This window comes from Pogona vitticeps, chromosome 2 (genome assembly GCF_051106095.1).
Source record: "Pogona vitticeps strain Pit_001003342236 chromosome 2, PviZW2.1, whole genome shotgun sequence".
NCBI lineage: Eukaryota > Metazoa > Chordata > Lepidosauria > Squamata > Agamidae > Pogona > Pogona vitticeps.
The window spans coordinates 1,729,933-1,753,921 of record NC_135784.1 but is presented as its reverse complement, the minus strand read 5'-3'; the positions used below and the strand labels follow the sequence as shown (position 1 = coordinate 1,753,921).

General features: G+C 47.3%; 1 protein-coding gene across 6 annotated transcripts in view; it reads left to right on the top strand.

The window, feature by feature from the left end:
• Positions 1-6,971: 6,971 nt before the first annotated feature.
• The window catches only part of LOC144587243 (uncharacterized), a 33,008-nt gene continuing 15,990 nt past the window's right edge, over positions 6,972-23,989 (top strand). The window contains exons 1-5 of one of the 6 annotated variants that reach the window (XM_078387225.1): positions 7,447-8,640; positions 11,633-12,834; positions 12,968-13,065; positions 18,778-18,781; positions 22,020-23,195. In XM_078387225.1, coding sequence (XP_078243351.1) covers positions 11,748-12,834; positions 12,968-13,065; positions 18,778-18,781; positions 22,020-23,195 — 2,365 coding nt within the window. In that variant the 5' untranslated portion in view covers positions 7,447-8,640; positions 11,633-11,747. Of the gene's footprint in view, positions 7,068-7,446; positions 8,641-11,632; positions 12,835-12,967; positions 13,066-17,731; positions 17,894-18,416; positions 18,542-18,777; positions 18,782-19,079; positions 19,221-19,307; positions 19,436-21,891; positions 23,909-23,989 lie in introns of those variants that run through there. The other 5 variants (XM_078387220.1, XM_078387221.1, XM_078387223.1 and 2 more) reach the window with 5 other exon arrangements.

Here is a 23,989-nt window from a genome sequence, read left to right as displayed (position 1 = left end):
CAATGGCAGCTCGTTAATGAAACACATATACAGGTTCAGGCTTATAAAATTTCTATACTCTGACACCCCTCCTAATTTTTTATGCCTGAACATAACACATTCCCAGCTCATTTACACATTTCTCATGCTTCTGTGTACATAAAGGTTTGGTCAGTATGTCAGCTATGTTATCTTCAGTTTGACAATACTCTAATTCAATTAATTTCTCTCTTATAGCCTCTCTTACATTATGATACTTAATGTCAATATGTTTACTTCTGTTTTTTACTCTTTCCGTTTCAGCCATGTGTATACATGTGGTATTATCTTCCATCACTTTTATTGCACCACTTGTTTCATTCTTTAAATCTTTTGTTAACTGTTTATACCATGTTAATTCAGAACACAATTCTGACAATGTGGCAATTCTGCTTCAGAAGTTGAAGTTGCTACGGAACTTTGTTTTCTGGATTTCCATCCAACTATGTTGTTTCCAAATTTTATTACAAATCCAGTCATGGATTTTCTGTCTGTCTCATCATTGGCCCAGTCACTATCTACATAAGCAGACAGTTTTAAATCTTTTGATGGCTTCAATATCAAATGGCAGTTATATGTCCCCTTTAAGTATCTAAAAATCCTTTTTACGCCTTGCCAGTGCTTTTCACTAGGTCTGGCTACATACGTACTTAGAATGTTCACTGAGGCTGCTATATCTGGATGTGTCCAGTTTGCCAAATACATTAAGCTTCCTATGGCTGAAGGGTATTATTCTTGGTTTTCGAAATCTTTACTGATTTCATCTTCCTTTTGAAAGTCTACTGTCATGGGAGTACTTACACTTTTACACTCTCCCATGCAGTACTTTTCCAACATTTGTTTGATTTTTAGCTCTTGACTCAATTCAATCCCTTGTTTTGTTCTTTCAGACCTTCTAGGACCTTGTGTTTCTGTCTCTATCTCTGACTCACTAATCTCACTAATGTGTTTTTCTTCGTGTTCTTCGTGTCCTTCATCATCTTCTTCATCTTCACCAGCAGAGGACTTCGTGTCTTGCTCATGTGTTTCTGTCTGTCTAAACTGACTTCTTCTTCTGTCATTCAATGGGATATATATTTGTGAATTTGCATGTACCTTGTCCCAGTTCTCTCCCTCATTGAAACTGGCAGACCTGGAAATTACAATGTTTCTGTCACCATCCACAAATCTATACGCTTTTGAGCCAGGCTCATAACCCAGGAACCTCATTCTCTTTGTTTTCGCTTTGCCTTTTCTCCTTAGCTGCTTTGGCACATGTACCCAAGCGGTACATCCAAACACTCTTAAGTACTTTAAAGAAGGTTCCTTCCCAAATGACATGAAATATGGGGTCTGATCTATGGCGGATGACCAAATTCTGTTCAGTAAAAAATTCGATGTCTTCAACGCCTCCTCCCAGAACCCATGATGCATCCCTGCGTCCACTAGCAGTGCATCCTTCATTTCCTGGAGCACCCCATTTCTCCTTTCAGCCAAACCATTCTGAAATGGAGGAGGCTCTTGAGAATCCCCTGAACTGCAAGGAGAACAAACCTATCAGTTCTAAAGGAAATCAACCCTGAATGCTCACTGGAAGGACAGATCCTGAAGCTGAGGCTCCAGTACTTTGGCCATCTCATGAGAAGAAAAGAGTCCTTGGAAAAAACCTTGATGTTAGGAAGGTGTGATGGCAAGAGGAGAAGGGGACGACCGAGGATGAGATGGCTGGACAGTGTCTGCGAAGCAACCAACATGAACCTGACACAACTCCGGGAGGCAGTAGAAGACAGGAGGGCCTGGCGTGCTCTGGTCCATGGGGTCACGAAGAGTCGGACACGACTAAACGATTAAACACATTCTGAAATGGACTATATGGGCTTGTTTTTCTGTGTCTGATTCCTGTGCATTCTAGCCACCTTTGAAATTGTGTATTCATGAACTCTGAACCTCTGTCAGACTGCAATTGCGCCACCTGGTGGCCAAAGCGCCGTTCAACTGATTTCAGCCAATTCCTAAATGTCTGGAAGACCTCTGTTTTTGACTTCAGCGTGAAACAGAATGAAAAACGTGTATAATCATCCACTATCACCAGTGCAAATTTTACCCCTCCTAATGAGGGTGGAAATGGCCCTATCAGATCAGCATGTACCAACTCAAATGGCCTGCTTGTCTCTCGGACACTCTGTCTCCCTTTTGGAGCCACATGCGTTTTGCTCTGTTTACAAACTTGGCAATCCAGGTAATTTTTACAATCCTTTATGTTCACACCTCTAGCCATGTTCTGCATTCTCTGCACAGTTTTAAAATTTACATGACCCAGTCTCCTGTGTAGTAAGTGGATGCAACTGTCATGTTGGGGCTTGTTCTTATGTACCACGTGTGTGTCTCTATGTGCTCTGCCTTTTAACACATATAAATTGTCCTCCTTCTTTGCTCTTGCAATTACTCTGTTATTTTTCTTAATTATACATTCCCCTTTTTCAAACATCACACAAACCCCCTGTCTGTCGAGGGCTGAGACGCTTAAAATATGATAGTCAATTGTGGGTGTCAGTAAAACATTACTTACCTCTTCCTTCAGACTGGGAACATACACTTTCCCTTCTGCTTCAACGTCTGCTTTCTGTCCATTTGCCAGCATCACGCTCCTCAGCTCTGTCTTTCCTAGAAAAGAAAACATCTCTACATCATTAGTGAGGTGATTTACAGCTCCCGAGTCTATCAACCACTCAGCTGTGCTTGCGACCTTGGACGCCTTATCTCTTGTTTTGCTAACAAGAGAAATGCCTTTTCTGCTGCCCGAAGACGTCTCTCCTTTCAAACAGCCTTGTTTCTCTTCACAGTTTTTCAAAAGATGACTCCTGGATCCACATCGGTAACAGGCTTTAATCATCATGGCATGCCCACGCTGCTCTCTGTCTGTAGCCGGCGTCCTTTTCCTCATGCTGCTATCTGGAATCTGTCTCCGTCTCTCCTGGTCAGCTCCCACGTGGCTTCCTTCAGCAGCCTGGAATCTCTCCTTCTAGTGTTCCTCCTCTGCAAAATTCTGCTTGTAACATACTCAAGAGTTAGTTGTGTATCAGGCAGATTTTCCAAACTTGTAATTTTTGTGTAGGCATCCTTCAGTCTCAAGAGACTATGGTATCGTGCTCTGTATGGAGGTCTTGGAACAGTGTCTTGTGTGGCTGAGAAGGCCAATTCGAGAGTGACAATCCCTTCCACACTGAAGACAAATCCAGTCTGTCCCCTGTCCAGCTCCCTGGTTTTGCTTGTTTCGGGACTGCCTCTTTGCCTCGGTCTGCTGTACAAGTGTCTCTTCAAATTGGGAGAGGCCATGATGCACCACCTGCCTCCAGGCTGAACGCTCAGACGTCAAGGTTTCCCATCTGTTGAGGTCCATTCCTAAGGCCTTCAGATCCCGCTTGCAGATGTCCTTGTAACGCAGCTGTGGTCTCCCTCGGGGGCGGCTTCCCTTCACTAATTCTCCATACAGGAGATCTTTTGGAATCCGACCATCAGCCATTCTCACGACGTGCCCAAGCCAACGTAGATGGCGCTGTTTCAATATTGTATACATGCTGAAAATTCCAGCTCGTTCTAGGACTACTCTATTTGGAACTTTGTCCTGCCAGGTGATACCAAGAATGCGTTGGAGACAACGCATATGGAAGGTGTTCAGCTTCCTCTCCTGCCGTGCACAAAGGGTCCAGGACTCGCTGCAGTATAGGAGTGTGCTCAGGACACAGGCTCTATAGACCTGTATTTTGGTGTATGCCGTCAACTTCTTATTAAGCCATACTCTCTTTGTGAGTCTAGAGAACATGGTAGCTGCTTTCCCGATGCGTTTATCCAGCTCGACATCTAGGGAGAGAGTGTCAGAGATTGTTGAGCCCAGGTACACGAATTCATGAACAACCTCCAGTTCTTGCATGGAGATGTTAATAGAGGGAGGTGAGTCCACGCCCTGGCACATGACTTGTGCTTTCTTCAGGCTGATAGTTAGTCCAAAGTCTTGGCAGGCCTTGCTAAAATGATTTATGGGTTGTTGGAGGTCTTCAGCAGAGTGGGCAACAATGGCTGCATCATCAGCAAAGAGGAAGTCCCGCATGCATTTCAGTTGGACTTTGGTCTTCGCTCTCAATCTAGTGAGATTAAAGAGCTTTCCATCTGATCTAGTCCGCAGATAGACACCTTCTGTTGCAGTTCCAAAGGCCTGCTTCAGCATGACAGCAAAGAATATCCCAAACAGGGTCGGCGCAAGGACACAGCCTTGTTTTACTCCGCTTCGGATGTCAAAGGGATCTGATGTTGAGCCATCAAAAACTACAGTGCCCTTCATTTCCTCATGAAAGGACCTGATGATATTAAGGAGTTGAGGTGGACATCCAATCTTGGGAAGTATTTTAAAAAGTCCATCCCTGCTAACCAAGTCAAAGGCCTTTGTGAGATCTATGAAGGCCACAAAGAGTGGCTGTTGTTGTTCCCTGCATTTCTCCTGCAACTGTCTGAGGGAAAATATCATGTCGGTGGTGGATCTATTAGCTCGAAAACCACACTGTGATTCTGGATACACTCTGTCTGCAAGCACCTGAAGTCTCTTCAGCACAACACTCTATCCCCTCTTTTCCCTTCTCATCTCTCCCCTCTTCGCTCCTCCCCCTTCCCCCTTTTCCTTGCTATGGGAGTCCCTTTTCAGGCCAGATTTAAAAAACAAAAAAGTGGGGGGGGGGAGAGAAATGGCATCTCAATCTGGTGGCCCCAGAGCAGGAAAAGCAGCTCTGCTCTGCCCATTAGACCACACTTCCCCAAACAGAATCAGATAATGGATAAGTTTGAATATGAAATACCTCCCCGCCTGTGTGTTTTGTTTCTTCTACAGTATATGTCTTTGATTGTTCTATGTGTTTTTGTTTGTTTTGTGTGTATATGTATGTCATAAAAATAAAAATTAAAAAAATTCTCCTTTCAGTGAACCACCCTGCCGACCTGCCTCCAGATCCAGAGCGAGGACCAGGGTGGGGCTTTGCAGCAGGGAAGGAAAAAGCGGGGGGGCAGGATTTTGGGGAAAGAGGATGAAATTTCAGGTGGAGATCATAGACACTGCAATTCCAGGGGATGCCAGAGTTAAAAATAAAGAATTGGAAAAACGAGCCAAGTACAGAGACCTAACAATCGATACATCTCACCTCTGGAAGAAACACACTTCAGTGGTCCCTGTAGTCATCGGGGCTTTTAGGAAAAATATCAAGAAATTTCACACCATACTATAAGTAGTTGCAGATCTCAGAACTCACACCATGCAAGAAAGTTGGTCCTTTCCTTCAGGCAGCCCCTTGTTCTCGGCGGAAAATAAGTCAGACTGAGTCTGCATAACGTTAACATTGGAACTTTTATTCATCTCCTCTCCCACCTGCACATCTTTAAATGGGTTTAATGGTTTCAAACTTGGCAACAGGCCATTTTCAATAACATTTAAACTTTGGTCAAACTCCCAGGGAGTTACAGGCGGCGGATCCCACAAGATCCCCGCGGCTCCTTCTGAGGAGGAGGGAGACTCCTCATGGCGCAAATGGTCCCACAGCACTTGTGACGGTACCATCCTCTTTCGTCGGGACGCCTGACGCCGAGGGAGGCCCGGAAGGAAAAAACAAGCAACCGGGCCTTCTTGGCGGTAGCTCCTCACCTCTAGAACAATCTACCTCCGGAGATTCGTGCGTCCCCTTTGTTGGGTATTTTTAAAAATCAATTAAAAACATGGATGTTCAGGCAGGCCTCCCCCCCCAGTTAATATCTGATTCTGTTATTTTTTATTTTTTATTTTCCATCTTGAAGAACTGGTCATTTGATGTAATAATTTCTTTTGTTATATTTATTTGTTGTTTTATGTGTCTGAAAGCCGTCTAGAGTGGTCGCAAGACCAGAAAGGCGGGATATAAGTAAAATAAATAAATAAATAAATAAATAAATAAATAAATAAATAAATAAATAAATAAATAAATAAATAATAAATATACAGCAGCTCACTCCTTTAAACTCTGAAATTACGACATTTTCCTGGTTGACTCACGAGTACGTTTACCTTCATAGATCCACGTGATTTCATATGATTTTTGCATGTTATCTTTCCTAAGACAAGGTCAGATCATAAATGGTCATTTGTACCTACGGACCCCACCGGAGAAATCCTGGGTCTTTCGCATGGTTTTTAAACAGGATCCCTCTCAAACCACAGATGAAAGCACTCTCCACCCGCAGAGGACCAGAGGGAAAGCAGAGCAGGTTCCCCCCCCCCCCGGGCCCAGGGTTGTGCAGGGGCGCAAAAACAGGCATCTTGAGTCCCGATCCTCCGATTTCGAGGCAGTATCCTGGGCTCCCCTTTACTGCAAGGAGAAGAAACCTATCCATTTTGAAGGAAATCAACCCTGAGTGCTCACTGGAAGGACAGATCCTGAAGCTGAGGCTCCAATCCTTTGGCCATCTCATGAGAAGAGAAGACTCCCTGGAAAAGACCTTAATGTTAGGAAAGTGTGAAGGCAAGAGGAGAAGGGGACGACGGAGGATGAGATGGATGGAAAGGGTCATCGAAGCGACCAACATGAAATTGACACAACTCCGGGAGGCAGTAGAAGACAGGAGGGCCTGGCGTGCTCTGGTCCATGGGGTCACGAAGAGTCGGACACGACTAAACGACTAAACGAAACGAATCCTCCTCCCGAGACCCCCCCACCCTCCTCCCACCCTCTCTCTGCCGGGGAGGGGGGAAATCCCCCACCCCTTTGCTCTTGGCCCTGGGGGGGCGGAACGGGAACGAAAAGGCCCCCCTCTTCTCTTCTCCCCCCTTTTTTGCAGTTTCACAACCACACACCTCCCCCCCCCGTTAATTCATTCATTCAGTCCGACTTCAAAGCCTCGCAGGCGGGAGGAGGGGAGGCGAGTCTCTTCGTAGCTCTAGGCGCCACCGGAAGCGGAAGGAGGGAGGCTCTTGCCTCTCTTCCCCTCCCTCCCCTTGTCTCTATGGTCGGCGGAGGAACATTCTCCCCGGGGTTTCCACCTTCAGGACCTCAAACGAGGTGGGCCGGGGATCGCGGGGGGGGGGGGGGGAAGAGAAATGGGGCTGCGAAAAAGGGGGGGGGGGAGATTTCCAAGCCAAGGAAAGCCTGTGCTTGTCTGTATGCTTTTTTTTTTGGGGGGGGAAGAATCTTTTCTGGGCCATCAGGTTTGCATTTCCGCCCCCCCACAAACATCACCCACCCGCCCCCTGTTCTGGGGGGGGGGAATCGTCCTGGGCTTTCCTGCGAGGAGACCCCCCTTGTCACAAGAAATGGGTGCCGGAAGGGAAGGAGGGGGGTCCCTGGGCTCCAGGAGGGGCTGCCAAGGGGGGGAGGGTTGGGGGACCCAGACACGGGGGCTGGCATTTTGGGGGGTGAAGACAGGGGGGGCTCAGCTGTGGGGGAGGAGGAGGGGCCTGATCCACGCCACATGCCTCAGAAGGACATGGTATTCTGACCCCCTCCAAGAGAGACAGATTGAGAGGGAGGGAGACGTTATGATGATGATCATCATCAACCTGATCCACCCCCAGGGAACCCTCTGGCAGCAGCCGCCTTCTCCGGAGCGTGGCCATGGGCAGCCCCAGGCAGAGAGAAGGGCAGCCCTCCAGCCCAGGATCTGGATAGGGAGTCGGAGACCCTCTCCAGCTGGGGGGGTCACAAACATGGGGGTGGTGGTGGTGGTGTTGTGGAAAGTCTCTCTGGGCCCCTACATCGATCCTGGAGTGGGAAATAATAATAATAATAATAATAATAATAATAATAATAATAATAATAATAATAATAATAATAATAATAATAATAATAATAATAATAATAATAATAATAATAATAATAATAATAATAATAGGGGTCTCGGTGGGTAGGTTTGAGAAGGCATTTCTTCCTAAGGGGTCCGAGGGGTGGGGGCCACCGATGGGAGGGGTCTGGCACATGCCATTTTGGGGGGGACCAGGATCAGGAATGGGGCTCCTCGAGGCCAGGAGGAGAAGCCAGGAGCCGTGAAGGAGAAGGGGTGTCACGATGCCTTACAGGGACAGACCCGGCTGGAGAAATAAGCCCAGAGGCCTCTTCTTCTCCTCCGGGAATCCAGGCTTCTTCTCCTGCCTTTGTTCTCTTTTTCAATTCGCCCACTGCCCAAAACTGAAGACTTCTTACTTCTACATGTAGAAAAAATTTATTTCAGGCAGAGTGGGAGAGCAAGGCCAACGGGGGCCCTTTTCTGTTTCAGGAGAAGGAAATAAATGGCGAAAACCCTTCTCCCTGGGCATCAGGTTTGAGTGGCTCGTCCTGGGAAAATGCAGAAAAAGGACGTGAAATGTCAGTTTTCCATCGAGATTTCCAAGGGAATGCTGTCCTTTGGGAATGGCGGTGCAAAGCGTGGGTATTGGGACATCCCTATCACAGGCCACTCAAAAAACAGGGTTTGGGGTTTGGCCCTCCAATTTCTCTTTTTCCTTTTCCAGCTTCCTGGGTCCTTTCCGGGCACAGGGGAGCATTTCCAGGCTTGAGCGCAGGCTGTCCTGGATTCAGGCCGGAGGGCTCTGCAGAAGGAGGTCCCCCTGGAGAATCTCCGGAAGAAGCTTATCTCCAGGTAAGGATCCCTTTGCCTTCCTCGGAGGGATTCCCAAAGCAGGAATCCATCTTCTTTGTCTTTCTCCCTGCACTGATTGGCTGTCCAGGGGACATTGGGTGGGTGGTGGGGCCGGATCCTCTGCTCTGGACAGGCTATCTCAGCTAGCCTTGAGGCAGGATGCTGCACCATTCGCCTAAAGAAGTACCCAGGGCAACTTACATCTTTAAAAAGACAGTATTTAAAGCTAACAACAATGAGTAAACAAATACTGTTATTGTTGTTTAGTCATTATGTCATGTCTGACTCTTCGTGACCCCATGGACCAGAGCACGCCAGGCTCTCCTGTCTTCTGCTGCCTCCCAGAGTTTGGTACGATTCATGTTGGTCGCTTCGATGACACTGTCCAACCATCTCGTCCTCTGTCGTCCCCTTCTCCTCTTGCCTTCACACTTTCCCAACATCAGGGTCTTTTCCAGGGGGTCCTCTCTTCTCATGGGATGGACAAAGTATTGGAGCCTCAGTTTCAGGATCTGTCCTTCCAGTGAGCACTCAGGGTTGATTTCCTTTAGAACGGATAGGTTTGTTCTCCTTGCAGTCCCGGGGATTCTCAAGAGCCTCCTCCAGCACCACAATTCAAAAGCATCATTTCTTCAGTGGTTAGCCTTCTTTATGGTCCAGCTCTCAATTCCATACATCGCTCCTGGAAAAACCATAGCTTTGACTACTATGCGGACCTTTGTTGGTAAGGTGTTGTCTAGGTTTGTCATTGCTTTCTTCCCAAGAAGCAGGCGTATTTTAATTTCGTGTTTGCTGTCACCATCTGCAGTGATCATGAACCCCAAGAACGTAAAATCCATCACTGCCTCCATATCTTCCCCTTCTATTTTCCAGAAGGTGACGGGACCAGTGGCAATGATCTTAGTTTTCTGGATGTTGCGTTTCAGGCCGTTTTTGGCATTCTCCTCTTTCACCCTCATTAAGAGGTTTTTCAATTCCTCCTCACTTTCTGCCACCAGAGTGGTATCATCTGCATATTGGAGGTTGTTGATATTTTTTCTGGCAATCTTCATTCCATTTTAGGATTTGTCCAGTCCAGCCTTTTGCATGATGTATTCTTTCATGCAAACATCGGTGGTTGGTGTATTGTTATGTTGAAAGGCCTGCCTTGAATTAGTTTTGAAATCATTCTATCATTTTTGATTGAATCCCAGTACAGTTTTCTCACTCTTTCGTTGACTATGAGGGCTACTGCATTTCTTTTTTGGGACTCTTGCCCGTAATACAGTAGAAGATAATCGTCTAAATTGATTTTGCCCATTCCTGTCCATTTTAGTTCACTGAAATCCAGGATGTCAATGTTTATTCTTGCCACCTCCTGTTTGACCACATCCAGCTTCCCAAGGTTCATAGATCTTATTTTCCTTTGCAGCATTGGACTTCCCTTTCACTTCCAGACACATCGACAGCTGAGCATCCTTTCAGCTTTGGCCCAACCACTTCATTTCCTCTGGAGATACTTGTCCTTGTCCTCCGCTCTTCCTCAGTAACATGGTGGACACCTTCCAACCTGAGGGGCTCATCTTCCATGATATCATTTAGCCTTTTGTTTCTCTTCATGGGGTTTTCTTGGCAAAGATATTGGAATGGCTTGCCAGTTCCTGCTCCAGGTCGATCACGTTTAGTCAGAACTCTCCACTATGACCTGTTCATCTTGGGTGTCCCTGCACGTCATAACAGCCCATAGTTTCTCTGAGATACTCAAGCCCCTTCGCCACAACAAGGCAGCAATCCGTGAAGGGGATTCCAAGGCCATCCCGTCGACACCCCTTACTCCCTGCAGGGATACAGTCCAATTTCTCCTTGAAATGGCTCCAGCCTTGGAGCGCTCACAGCATCCTCCTGAGGTCGCAGGTTCCGTTGTCGTACTCCTCAAACCGTTAGGAGCTTTTCCCTGATCCTGCTTCCTGTCGCTTGAGCCCATTGAGATGTGCCCTGCCCTCAATTCCCGGGAAAAGGGTGGAAAAGGGGCCTTGGGAGCTCCTTGGTTTGCTGGACAAGCTATCCTCCACTTGGCAAAAAGGGGCGCTGCTGGAGGAAGGCTCAGGGAACCAGCCAGCTCCTCACACTGGCCTTTTTTCATGACCTGGAGGGAGGGCTGCCTGTTTTTCACCATTTATTCACTCAACTCAGGAGAGCAACGGTGAAACCGGAGGCTCCAAATTGCCTTCTTTTGACTAAATGCGGCGCCTGCTTCGTCACTCCCTTGTAGCTGATGAGGCTCATCTGCCTCGGTCCAGTCCTCCTTGTGGGGCACTCACAGAGGAGAGGAAATACATCCTTCCCACAAAAAGACATTACTTGGTAGGGACCTATGGGAAAGAATTTATCTTAAATTTAACACAGGATCATTGCATATTCTGCTGAAGCCTTTCTTCCCCCCCATGCAGACCAAGGCATTTGATCTCAGATTAAACCTTCATGAAACTCCTGTGTGAGATCAGTGGGTCGAATGTGGGGAGAAGCTCCATGTTTTGATGTAAAACTCTTAAAACACAGTTCTTTACATCTGTAATATCTAATGGCCATAAACCACTTACCTTAGCTGATTTACTGTGAGAGTGGTTAACTGGGTTTGCAAATAGCATGTAGAGTTTTATAGAAGCCTTTGAAATAGGATAGGTAACCTTTGCAGCTGGAGAGGAGAAAGACTAAAACAGATAAACGAGTACAGGAGCACCCCCATATCCACTTGATCAAGTATCCACTGATTCACTTACCGCAACTTTCTACTGTCTTCCATGACGTCCTTGAGGGAATTAGGATTCAGTCCCAGATTCAAAGTGTTTAGCTTGGGAAAGGGTGTCCTATTCTGAAGGAAATACCGAGTTGAGCCGAGGGTACAAAGAAGGAAGGAAGAAGCCTTGGAGATGATGAAACCGGGTATAATATCTGATATCTTCCATTACTGTTATGGACTAGGAATAAGATTTCTTTCTTCCTTTTCACTCAGGTAAAGAACACAATCGTAAGAACACTCGGGAGCCAACTGAGTCAGAAACAGGAAAAAAGACGTTTGGAAATCAAAGAAGATCAATAACGGTCACCAGAGAAGTCCCTGAATCAAAATGTCCGAAACGGAGGAGAGACCATATAAATGTACGGAAAGTCGAAAGTGCTTCAGTAAGAGCGGTCACTTGAATAGACATCAAAGGATCCACACTGGAGAGAAACCATATAAATGCGTGGAATGTGGAAAGAGCTTCCGTCAGAGTGGAAATCTACGTACACACCAAAGGGTCCACACAGGGGAGAAACCATATAAATGCGTGGAATGTGGAAAGAGCTTCAGGGACAGTGGATCATATAGAAACCATCAAAGAATCCATACCGAGGAGAAACCATTTAAATGCATGGAATGTGGAAATAGCTTCAGTGGGAGCGGTCACTTGAGTAGACATCAAAGGATCCACACTGGGGAGAAACCATATAAATGTGTGGAATGTGGAAAGAACTTCAGGGACAGTGGATCATATAGAAACCATCAAAGAATCCACACTGGGGAGAAACCATATAAATGCGTGGAATGTGGGATGAGCTTCCGTCAGAGTGGAAATCTACGTACACACCAAAGGATCCACACAGGGGAGAAACCATATAAATGCGTGGAATGTGGAAAGAGCTTCAGGGACAGTGGATCATATAGAAACCATCAAAGAATCCATACCGAGGAGAAACCATTTAAATGCATGGAATGTGGAAAGAGCTTCAGTGAGAGCGGTAACTTGAGTAGACATCAAAGGATCCACACTGGGGAAAAACCATATAAATGTGTGGAATGTGGAAAGAGGTTCAGGGACATTGGATCATATAGAAAACATCAAAGAATCCATACAGGAGAAAAACCATTTAAGTGCATGGAATGTGGAAAGAGTTTCAGTAGGGGCGCTAATCTTAATTTACATCAAAGAATCCATACAGGAGAGAAACCATTTAAGTGCATGGAATGTGGAAAGAGCTTCCGTCATTGTGGAAGTCTACGTGAACACCAAAGGATCCACACAGGGGAGAAACCCTTTATGTGTGAGGAATGTGGGAAGAGCTTCAATCACAGCAGTCACCTGAATAGACATCAAAGCATCCACACAGGAGAGAAACCCTTTAAATGCCTAGAATGTGGGACGAGCTTCCATAAGAGTGGAGGTCTACATTCACATTAAAGGACCCACACCAAGTGAGAAGCCTCATAAATGCATGGAACATAGGAGGACCTTCAGCTGCCTTGAAGTTCAGGGCTTTCCAGTTATGAAATAAGAAACATGCTTATTCGGTGGATCATTTAGAAAACATCAAATAATTCATACAGGGGGGAAACCATTTAAATGCATGGAATGTGGAAAGAGCTTCAATCTGAGCAGTAGTTTTAATTTACATCAAAGGATCCACGCAGGGGAGAAACCCTTTAAATGCCTAGAATGTGGGATGAGTTTCCGTCAGAATGGACATCTACGTGCACACCAAAGGATCCACACTGGGGTGAAACCATATCAATGAATGGAATGTGGACAATGTTTCAGTGACAGTGGATCAGAAAGAAAATATGGAAAAATCCACAAAGGGGAGAAATGCTTTACGTGAATGGAATGTGGAAAGAGCTTCTGCCGAAGTGACGGTATACATTCCCATCAAAGGACACTGGGGGGAAAACACATCAATGCATGGAATGTGGGAAGACCTTCAGCTGCTTTGAAATTCAGGGCTTTCTGGTTATGAAATAACAAACATGCTTATTTATCCATGTGCAGTAAGGCAGGTTATGAGAGTGGGGAGATTCCTTTTGGCCTCCCCGGCGTAACCCACATGGAATAGCCCAGTCGTAGGAGCTGGAGGCTAGGTCACCTCACTGTTTTTGATGGGGGGAAACGAGGTTGGGAAGGGAAGCGGGGATGGGTGGAAGGTAGAGGAAGAAGAGAGAGGGAGGGAATGGGGCAAAGTTGGGGGAGATGATAGAGAAAATCCTGTTTTATAAGGGTCCAGTATGAGTACTTAATATTCTCTTAATATTTTTCACATAAAAAGAATATTAATACTGTAGTATAGATAGCTTTTTATAGCAAAATGTTTAATCGTTCAGTATAAAGTAGGACCCTTGCACCACTGGGATTGTTATCCACTGTTTTACTTATCTGCTGTCTGGTATTATTAAAAAGACTTTTTTTAAATCCCTGAAATACAGTGGTGCCTTGCTTAACGGCCGCACCATTTAACAATGAATCCGCGTAGTAATTAAGTTTTTGCGATCGCAAAAGCGATCGAATTGCGATGATTTAAATGGGAAATAATCGCTTTGCGATGATCAGTAAACTGTTGCGATTATCGATTTTTACATAGCAATGTTTTCCCAACAGCTGATCGGCGGTTCCAGAATGGCTGCTGGGTAAATATAATGGCCACCCGCTGTGTTTTTGCCTGGATTCCTCGGTTACTAGGCAGCAGAAATGGTGGCCGTATGGAGGATTTTCGCATTAAGGTGAGTTTTTTGCCCGTAGGAATGCATTAAATGGGTTTTAATGCATTCCTATGAGCTTTTAAAATCCGCATAACGACGACTCCGTATAGCGACAATTTTGGCTGCACGGATTATCGTCGCTATGCTGGGCACCACTGTACCTCTTTCTATGACGCAGTGATCAAAACTGGCCATTCCTTGGCCAGAGGGCGTTCCTTCCAAATATAAACCAAGCACTTTATAAAAGTTTTTGATATAAAATATGATTTGTTCTGCCTTTTTCCTTAAAAAGACCCAGGGTTGCTTATATCTTTTTAAAAATGTATCTAAAGCTAGGAACTGTGAGTATACAAATATAAAAAAAGGATAAAGGGAATACAAGGGTAAAATAATATAACCAACACAAAACACATTGAGACCTGGAGAGGGTGAATATTTATCAGGGTTTCAAGAAACCTGATACAAAGGGGGATGATGCCACCATACGGACTCGTGGAATAAAATAAAATAAAATCCAATAAATGTGGAAGGATCAGGCAAGGGGATCCTCGAAGGTCCCATCTCTTCTGCAGATGATGAGACAAAGCGAGTGGGGGTCCCCCAGGCACAGAGATTTCCACGCAGGATCCTCCCGCAACCCCCTCCCCCCCTCTCCCTGCAGATCACCAGAGAGAAAGCCGGGGGGGGGGATCCCCCAGCACCTGGCTCTTGGCCATGGGATGAACACAGGGGGGCTCTCAGCTACTCCCCCACCCCCTTTCATTCCTTCCTTCCTTCCTTCCTTTATAGCTTGGCGGAGGTGGGGCATTTCATAGCACATGTTGCCTCTCCCCTCTCTTTCCCTCCACCCTCCCATCTCTATGGTCGGTGGAATAACTTCCCCCCCTCTACTTTTGCAGGAAAGTCCTCTTGCGGGTTTTCCACCCTCAGGACCTGGAAGGACGTGGGGGGAGAGCTGGGCAGGGGAGTGGAAAGATATGGGGTTGACGAAATGGGGGGAGTTTTCCAAACCAAGGAAACACTGTGTTTGTGTATGTGTATGTCTGTGTGTTTTGGGGGGGATGTTTTCTGTGCCCTTAGGTTTGGAAATCCCCCCATACCTAACGCTGAGATCCCTCCCTGACTGCCTTGTTGCCCCCCCGGAAGATGCTTGGGGTGGATCGCCCTTGGCTCTCCTGTGAGGAGACCCCCCACACTCAAATGTGTGTCAGAAGGGAACGGGGGTCTCTGGGCACCAGGAGGGGCTGCCAAGGGGGTGGGGGTCTCAGACATGGGGGCTCCGGGGGGGGTCAAAGATGACCTGTTGAGGGAGGCTGACAGGGATAAAACGTCTCTGTTGGTCCTCCTCGACATCTCGGCGGCCTTTGATACTGTCGACCACGGTATCCTCCTGGGGAGGCTCTCTGGGTTGGGAATTGGTGGCCTTGCCCTTGCATGGCTTCGTTCCTTCCTCGGCAGATCATCCTCAGAAAGTACAGCTTGGGGAGAATGTCTCGGCTCCGTGGACCCTCAATTGTGATGCCGTTCTGTCCCTCCAGTGCTGCCTGGGGGCCGTACTGCAGTGGATGCAGGAAAATGGGGTGAGGCTGAACCTGGACAAGATGGAAGTCCTGAGGGTGGGTGCCCCCATAGTTGGCAGTTTGGGTGATTCTCATTTGGGGGGGTGACCCTTGCTGCAAAGAGTGGGGTCCGCAGCTTGGGGATCCATCTGGAACCGGCACTCACCATGGAGACTCAGGTGGCATCGGTGGTCCCTACCGCCTTTTTCCATCTTTGGCAGATAACCCAGCTGCGACCCTATCTTGACATGGGGGCACTCACTACCTTGGTACATGCGCTCAAAATCTAAAGATTAGATCACTGTAATGCGCTCTACGTGGGGCTACCTTTGAGGTTGATGCGGAAACTCCAGGTGGTGCAGAATGCGGTGGCCAGACTCCTTAGTGGAGCAAAAAAACACCATCATATTTCTCCTATTCTGGCCACATTGCATTGGCTGCCCATTCGGTTCCGCATCCACTTCAAAGTCCTAATGCTTACTTAAAGGTAAAGGTTCCCCTTGACAATTTTTGTCCAGTCGTGTTCAACTCTAGGGGGCTTTGCTCATCCCTGTTTCCAAGCCATAGAGCCAGCGTTTTTGTCCGAAGACAATCTTTCCGTGGTTACATGACCAGTGCGACTTCGACACGGAACGCTGTTACCTTCCCACCGAGGTGGTCCCTATTTATCTACTCACATTTACATGCTTTCTAACTGCTAGGTTGGCGGGAGCTGGGACAAGCGACGGGCGCTCTCTCCGTCGCGTTGATTCGATCTTACGACTGCTGGTCTTCTGAGCCTGCAGCACAGGCTTCTGCGGTTTAGCCCACAGCACCACCACGTCCCTGAATGCTTACTTATAAAGCCCTAAACGGTTTAGGGCCTCAATATGTGGTGTAACGTCTACTCCCACCAAGATCTACCTGTACCACTCAAGCAAGTCAGGGGTCTGGCTGAGGAGCCTGACACCGAGGGAGGCCCGGAAGGAAAAAACAAGCAACCGGGCCTCCTCGGCAGTAGAACAATCTGCCTCCAAAGATTCATGCGGCCCCCTTGCTGGGTATTTTAAAAAATCAATTAAAAACATGGATGTTCAGGCAGGCCTTCCCTCCAGTTAATATCTGATTCTGTTCTCTTTCTTGTTTATTTTTTATTTTCCATCTTGAAGAACTAGTCATTTGATGTAATGATTTCTTTTGTTATATTTGTTGTTTTATGTCTGAAAGCTGCCTAGAGTGGTCGCAAGACCAGATAGGCGGGATATAAGTAGAATAAATAAATATATGAATTGAAATTGAATAAATAAAAATATACAGCAGCTCACTCCTTTAACATTTAAACTATGAAATTATGACATTTTCCTGCTTGACTCATGCGTACATTTACCATGTGCACTCCTATTTTTACATGTTTTCTTACCTAACACAAGGTAAGATCATAAATCGTATTTTTCCCACAGATCCCACCCTAGATATCATGGGTCTTTCGGTATACAGCTTTGCAGTGGTGCAAAAAGATGATTCTGAAGCCTGACAAATCCACCTGGTTTTTCAACAGGATCCCTCTCAAACCAACCTCTGTGCCCACGGACTGCACGAGAGAAATCGCTGGTCCCACAGGCACAGGGCTTTGCAGTGGTGGAAAACATGGATCGGGTGAAGGGATCCATCATCCGATGCGATTTTGAGGGAGATCATTATCCTCAACCGCTGTCCAACCATGAGGTCCCATCTCTACTTGCAGAGGACCAGAGGGAAAGCAGGGCAGGGGCTCGAAAACAGACGTCTTGAGTCCCGACCCTCCTGCATTCTTCCCCCCTGTCTAATTTCGAGGCAGGATCCTCCCCCCCCCCACGATACCCCACCCCACACTCCTAGCACCCTCTCTCCTCCAGAGAGGAAGCCCTGAGGGGGGAATCTCCCACCACTTTGCTCTTGGCCCTGGGGGGGGGGGCAACGGGAGTGGGGTGGGGAACAAAAGCCCCCCCTCTTCTCTTCTCCCTCCCTTTTTTGCAGTTTTACAACCACACATCCCCCCCCCTTTTAATTAAGTCCGGCTTCAAAGCCTCGCAGGCGGGAGGAGGGGAGGCGAGTCTCTTCGTAGCTCTAGGCGCCACCGGAAGCGGAAGGAGGGGGCCTCTCGCCTCTCTTCCCCTCCCTCCCCTCGTCTCTATGGTCAGCGGAGGAACATTCTTCCGAGATTTCCACCTTCAGGACCTCAAACGAGGTGGGCCGGGGATCGCGGGGGGGGGGGGGAAGAGAAATGGGGCTGCGAAAAAGGGGGGGGGGAAGGAGATTTCCAAGCCAAGGAAAGCCTGTGCTTGTCTGTATGCTTTTTTTTTTGGGGGGGGGAGAATCTTTTCTGGGCCATCAGGTTTGCAATTCCCCCCCCCGACAAAAACCGATCCCTCCCCCCACCCACCCCCTGTTCTGGGGGGGTTTGTCCTGAGCTTTCCTGCGAGGAGACCCCCCTTGTCACAAGAAATGGGTGCCAGAAGGGAAGCGGGGTGGGGTCCCTGGACTCCAGGAGGGGCTGCCAAGGGGGAGGAGCGAGGGTAGGGGGGCCCAGACACGGGGGGCGGTTGGGGGGCGAAGTCACGGGGGTCAGCTGTGGAGGAGGAGGAGGAGGGGCCTGATCCACGCCACATGCCTCAGAAGGACATGGTATTCTGACCCCCCCCCAAGAGAGAGAGATTGAGAGGGAGGAAGACATTGTGATGATGATCATCATCAACCTGATCCACCCCCAGGGAACCCTCGTGGAGCAGCTGCCTTCTCCGGAGCACAGCCAGGGGCAGCCCCAGGCAGAGAGAAGGGCAGCCCTCCAGCCCAGGATCTGGATAGGGAGTCGGAGACCCTCCCTCTCCAGCTGGGGGTGAGTGTCACAAACATGGGGGTGGTGGGGTGGGGGTGAGGAAAGTCTCTCTGGGCCCCTACATCAATCCTGGAGTGGGAAATAATAATAACAATAATAGGGGTCTCGGGGGGGGGGTAGGTTTGAGAAGGCATTTCCTCCTAAGGGGTCCGAGGGGGGTCACCAAGCAGGAGCCCATAAGAAGCCCCCACTGCCCCTCCTCCAAGGGCCCCCTAGGAAGGGGAGGGGTCCGACAGAGCAGTTTTGGGGGGAGGATCCAGGGTCAGGGAAGGGGCTCCTCGAGGCCAGGAGGAGAGGCCAGGAGCCGCGAAGGAGGAGGAGGGGTGACACGTCGCCCTCCAGGGACAAACCCGGCTGGAGAAATAAGCCCAGAGGCCTCTTCTTCTCCTCCGGGAATCCAGGCTTCTTCTCCTGCCTTTGTTCTCTTTTTCAATTCACCCACTGCCCAAAACTGAAGACTTCTTACTTCTACATGTAGAAAAATTTATTTCAGGCAGAGTGGGAGAGCAAGGCCAACGGGGGCCCTTTTCTGTTTCAGGAGAAGGAGATAAATGGCGAAAACCCTTCTCTCTCGGCATCAGGTTTGAGCGGCTCCTCCTTGGAAAATAGAGAAAAAGGACGTGAAATGTCATCGAGATTTCCCAGGGAACGCTGTCCTTTGGGAATGGCGGTGAAAAGCGTGGGTTTTGGGGGATTCCCTCTAACATGCCACCCAAGAAGCGGGGTTTGGGGTTTGGCCCTCCAATTTCTCTTTTTCCTTTTCCAGCTTCCTGGGTCCTTTCCGGGCGCAGGGGAGCATTTCCAGTCACGAGCGCAGGCTGTCCGGGATTCAGGCCGGAGGACTCTGCAGAAGGAGTTTCCCCTGGAGAATCTCAGGAAGAATCTTCTCTCTGGGTAAGCATCACTTTGCCTTCTTTGCAGGGATCCTCAAAGCAGGGATCCCTCTTCTTTGCCTTTCTCCCTGCACTGATTGAGGCAGGATGCTGCCCTGTCTTCCTATGACATGATTTTCATTTATTTTAAATATTTTTATCCCACCATTCACATAAAGAAGTACCCACGGCAGCTTACATCTTTTAAAAGACAGTATTTAAAGCTAACAACAATGAGTAAACAAATACTGTTATTGTTGTTTAGTCATTATGTCATGTCTGACTCTTCATGACCCCATGGACCAGAGCACGCCAGGCTCTCCTGTCTTCTGCTGCCTCCCAGAGTTTGGTAAGATTAATGTTGGTCGCTTCAATCACACTGGCCAACCATATCGTCCTCTGTCGTCCCCTTCTCCTCTTGCCTTCACACTTTCCCAACATCATGGTCTTTTCCAGGGAATCCTCTCTTCTCATGGGATGGGCAAAGTATTGGAGCGTCAGCTTCAGGATCTGTCCTTCCAGTAAGCACTCAGGGTTGATTTCCTTTAGAACAGATAGGTTTGTTCTCCTTGCAGTCCAGGGGATTCTCAAGATCCTAATCCAGCACCACAATTCAAAAGCATCATGTCTTCGGTGGTTAGCCTTCTTTATGGTCCAACTCTCATTTCCATACATCACTACTGGAGAAACCATAGCTTTGACTACTATGCGGACCTTTGTTGGCAAGGTGCTGTCTAGGTTTGTCATTGCTTTCCTCCCAAGAAGCAGGCATCTTTTAATTTCGTGTTTGCTGTCACCATCTGCAGTGATCATGGAGCCCAAGAAAGTAAAATCTGTCACTGCCTCCTTATCTTCCTCTTCTATTTTCCAAGAGGTGACGGGACCAGTGGCCATGATCTTAGTTTTCTTGATGTTGAGTTTCAGGGCATTTTTGGCATTCTATGCAGAGTGGTATCATCTGCATATTGGAGGTTGTTGATATTTCTTCTGGCAATCTTCATTCCATTTTAGGATTTGTCCAGTCCAGCCTTTCGCATGATGTATTCTTCCATACAAGCATCGGTGGTTGGTGCCTTGTGATGTTGAAAGCCCTGCCTTGAATTCGTTTTGAAATCATTCTATCACTTTTGAGATTGCATCTCATTACAGTTTTTCCACTCTTTTCTTCACTATGAGGGCTACTCTATTTCTTTTTCGGGACTCTTGCCCACAATACAGAAAATCGTCTAAATTGATTTTGCCCATTCCTGCCCATTTTAGTTCACTGAAACCCAGGATGTCAATGTTTATTCTTGCCATGTTTTGTGTGACCACATCCAGCTTCCTAAGGTTCATAGATCTTACATTCCAGGTTCCTATGCAGTATTTTCCTTTGCAGCATTGGACTTTCCTTTCACTTCCAGACACATCCACAGCTGAACATCCTTTCGGCTTTTGCCCAATCACTTCATTATCTTTGGAGATACTTGTCCTTGTCCTCCGCTCTTCCTCAGTAACATGTTGGACGCCTTCCAACCTGAGGGGCTCATCTTCCATGATATCTTTTAGCCTTTTGTTTCTCTTCATGGGGTTTTCTTGGCAAAGATATTGGAGTGGCTTGCCAATTCCTGCTCCTCGTGGATCGCGTTAAGTCAGAACTCTCCACTATGACCTGTCCGTCTTGAGTGTCCCTGCATGGCATAGCCCATAGTTTCTCTGAATTACTAAAGCCCATTCACCACGACAAGGCAGCAATCCGCGAAGGGGATTATAATACTTGTAAGGATCAAATGGAGGCAAAACTGGAAAGTACAAGAGAAAGGTCTTTGCCTGCTTGCAGAAGGACAGCAAAGATGGGACCAGCCTGGCCTCCAGTGGGCAGGAGTTCCATAGTCTGGGAGTAACCACAGGGAAGGTCCTCTCCTGTGTCCTCTATTAGACGCACCTGTAAGGTCAGTGGGACAGAGAGAAAGGCCCCCCCCGATGATCTCAACACCCGGGCAGGCTCACAAAGGGAGAGGCGGTCCTTGAGCTACCAAAGCTGGCCGGACAGAGGGTGGTCCAATTTCCCCTTGAAATGACTCCAGCCTTGGAGCGCTCACCGCCTCCTCCTGAGGTCGCAGGTTCCGTTGTCATATTCCTCAAACCATTAGGAACTTTTCCCCTGATCTTCAACCGAAATCCAGCATCCTTATGCTTGAGCCCGTTGGGGTGTGTCCTGCCCTCAATTCCCGGGGAAAGGGTGGAAAGGGGGCCTCGGGAGCTCCTTGGGTTGTTGGACAAGCTTTCCATGCACTTGGCAGAAAGGGGCGCTGCTGGAGGAGGGCTCAGGAAACCAGCCAGACTGGCAAAACGTCAGGAAGAACAACCTTCAGAACACGGCCAAAAGCCCGAAAAACCCACAACAACATTAGATCCCGGCCGTGAAAGCCTTCGCGAATATCTGTTCCATTACTGTTATGGACTAGGAATAAGATTTCTTTATTCCTTTTTTCTCAGGTAAAGAACACAACAGTAACAACAAACAGGAAGGAACTGAGTTGGATAAAGGAAAAAAGACGTTTGGAAATCAAAGAAGACCAAAAACGGGCACCAGAGAAGTTCCTGGATCAAAATGACCAAAACAGGGGAGAGACCATATAAATGTATGGAATGTGGAAAGAGTTTCACTCGGAGTGGACACTTAACTACACACCAGAGGATCCACACTGGCGAGAAACCATATAAGTGCACGGAATGTGGCAAGAGCTTCAGCACCAGTGGATCATATAGAAACCATCAAAGAATCCATACAGGGGAGAAACCATTCAAGTGCATGGATTGTGGAAAGAGCTTCAGTCAGAGGGGGTCCCTACATCGACATCAAAGGATTCACACAGGGGAGAAACCCTTTAAATACCTAGAATGTGACATGACCTTCAGTCACAGTGGAGCTCTACGTGAACAGCAAAGGATCCACACAGGTGAGAAACCCTTTACGTGTGAGGAATGTGGAAAGAGCTTCAGCGACAGTGGATCATATAGAAACCATCAAAGAATCCATACAGGGGAGAGACCATTTAAGTGCATGGAATGTGGAAAGAGCTTCAGTCAGTGCAGTAACTTGAGTAAACACCAAAGAATCCACACTGGGGAGAAACCATATGAATGCATGGAATGTGGAAAGAGCTTCAGCGACAGTGGATCATATAGAAACCACCAAAGAATCCATACAGGGGAGAAACCGTTTAAGTGCATGGAATGTGGAAAGAGCTTCAGTCAGAGCAGTCATTTAAAATTACATCAAAGGATCCACACTGGGGAGAAACCATATGAATGCATGGAATGTGGAAAGAGCTACATCAACAGTGGATCATATAGAAACCACCAAAGAATCCATACAGGGGAGAAACCGTTTAAGTGCATGGAATGTGGAAAGAGCTTCAGTCAGAGCAGTCATTTAAAATTACATCAAACAATCCACACAAGGGAGAAACCCTTTAAATGCCTAGAATGTGGGACGAGCTTCCGTCACAGTAGAAATCTATGTTCACATCACAGAATCCACACTGGGGAGACACCCTATAAATGCATGGAGTGTGGAAAGAGCTTCAGTCAGAGCAGTAACTTGAGTAGACACCAAAGAATCCACACTGGGGAGAAACCATATGAATGCATGGAATGTGGAAAGAGCTTCAGCGACAGTGGATCATATAGAAACCACCAAAGAATCCATACAGGGGAGAGACCGTTTAAGTGCATGGAATGTGGAAAGAGCTTCAGTCAGAGCAGTCATTTAAAATTACATCAAAGGATCCACACAGGGGAGAAACCCTTTAAATGCCTAGAATGTGGGACGAGCTTCCGTCACAGTAGAAATCTACGTTCACATTACAGAATCCACACTGGGGAGACACCCTATAAATGCATGGAGTGTGGAAAGAGCTTCTACCGGAGTGACCATCTACATTCCCATCAAAGGAGCCACACCAAGTGAGAAGCCTCATAAATGCATGGAATATGGGTAGACCTTCAGCTGCCTTGAAGTTCAGGGCTTTATGGTTGTGAAATAACAAACATGTTTATTCGTTTATATTCATGTGCAGTAAGGCAGGTTATGAGAGTGGGGAGGGTCCTTTCCTGAGAAGCATTGCTTTTGGCCTCCCTGGTGTAACCCACTTGGAACAGTCCAGTCCTAAAAGACAGAGGCTAGGTCACCTCACTACTTTTGGTGGGGGGAAATGAGGTTGGGAAGGGAAGGGGGGATGGGTGGTAGGTAGTGGAGGAGGGGAGAGGGAGGGAATGGGGCAAAGTTGGGGGAGATGATATAGAAAATTCTTTTTTATAAGTTTCCAGTATAAGTACTTAATATTCTCTTAATATTTTTCTCATGAATAGAATATTGATAATCTAGATAGTTGTTTAGAGAAAAATGTTACATTGTTCAATATAAAGTACAACTCTCGTATCAGCGAGATTGTTATCCACCATTTCACTTATCTGCTCTCTGAAATTATTAAAAATATTAAAAGAAAAATCCCTGAAGTACCTCTTTCTCTAATGCAATTTTCAGAACTGGCCAATAGAGGGGTTTCCCTCCAAATATAGACCTAGTACT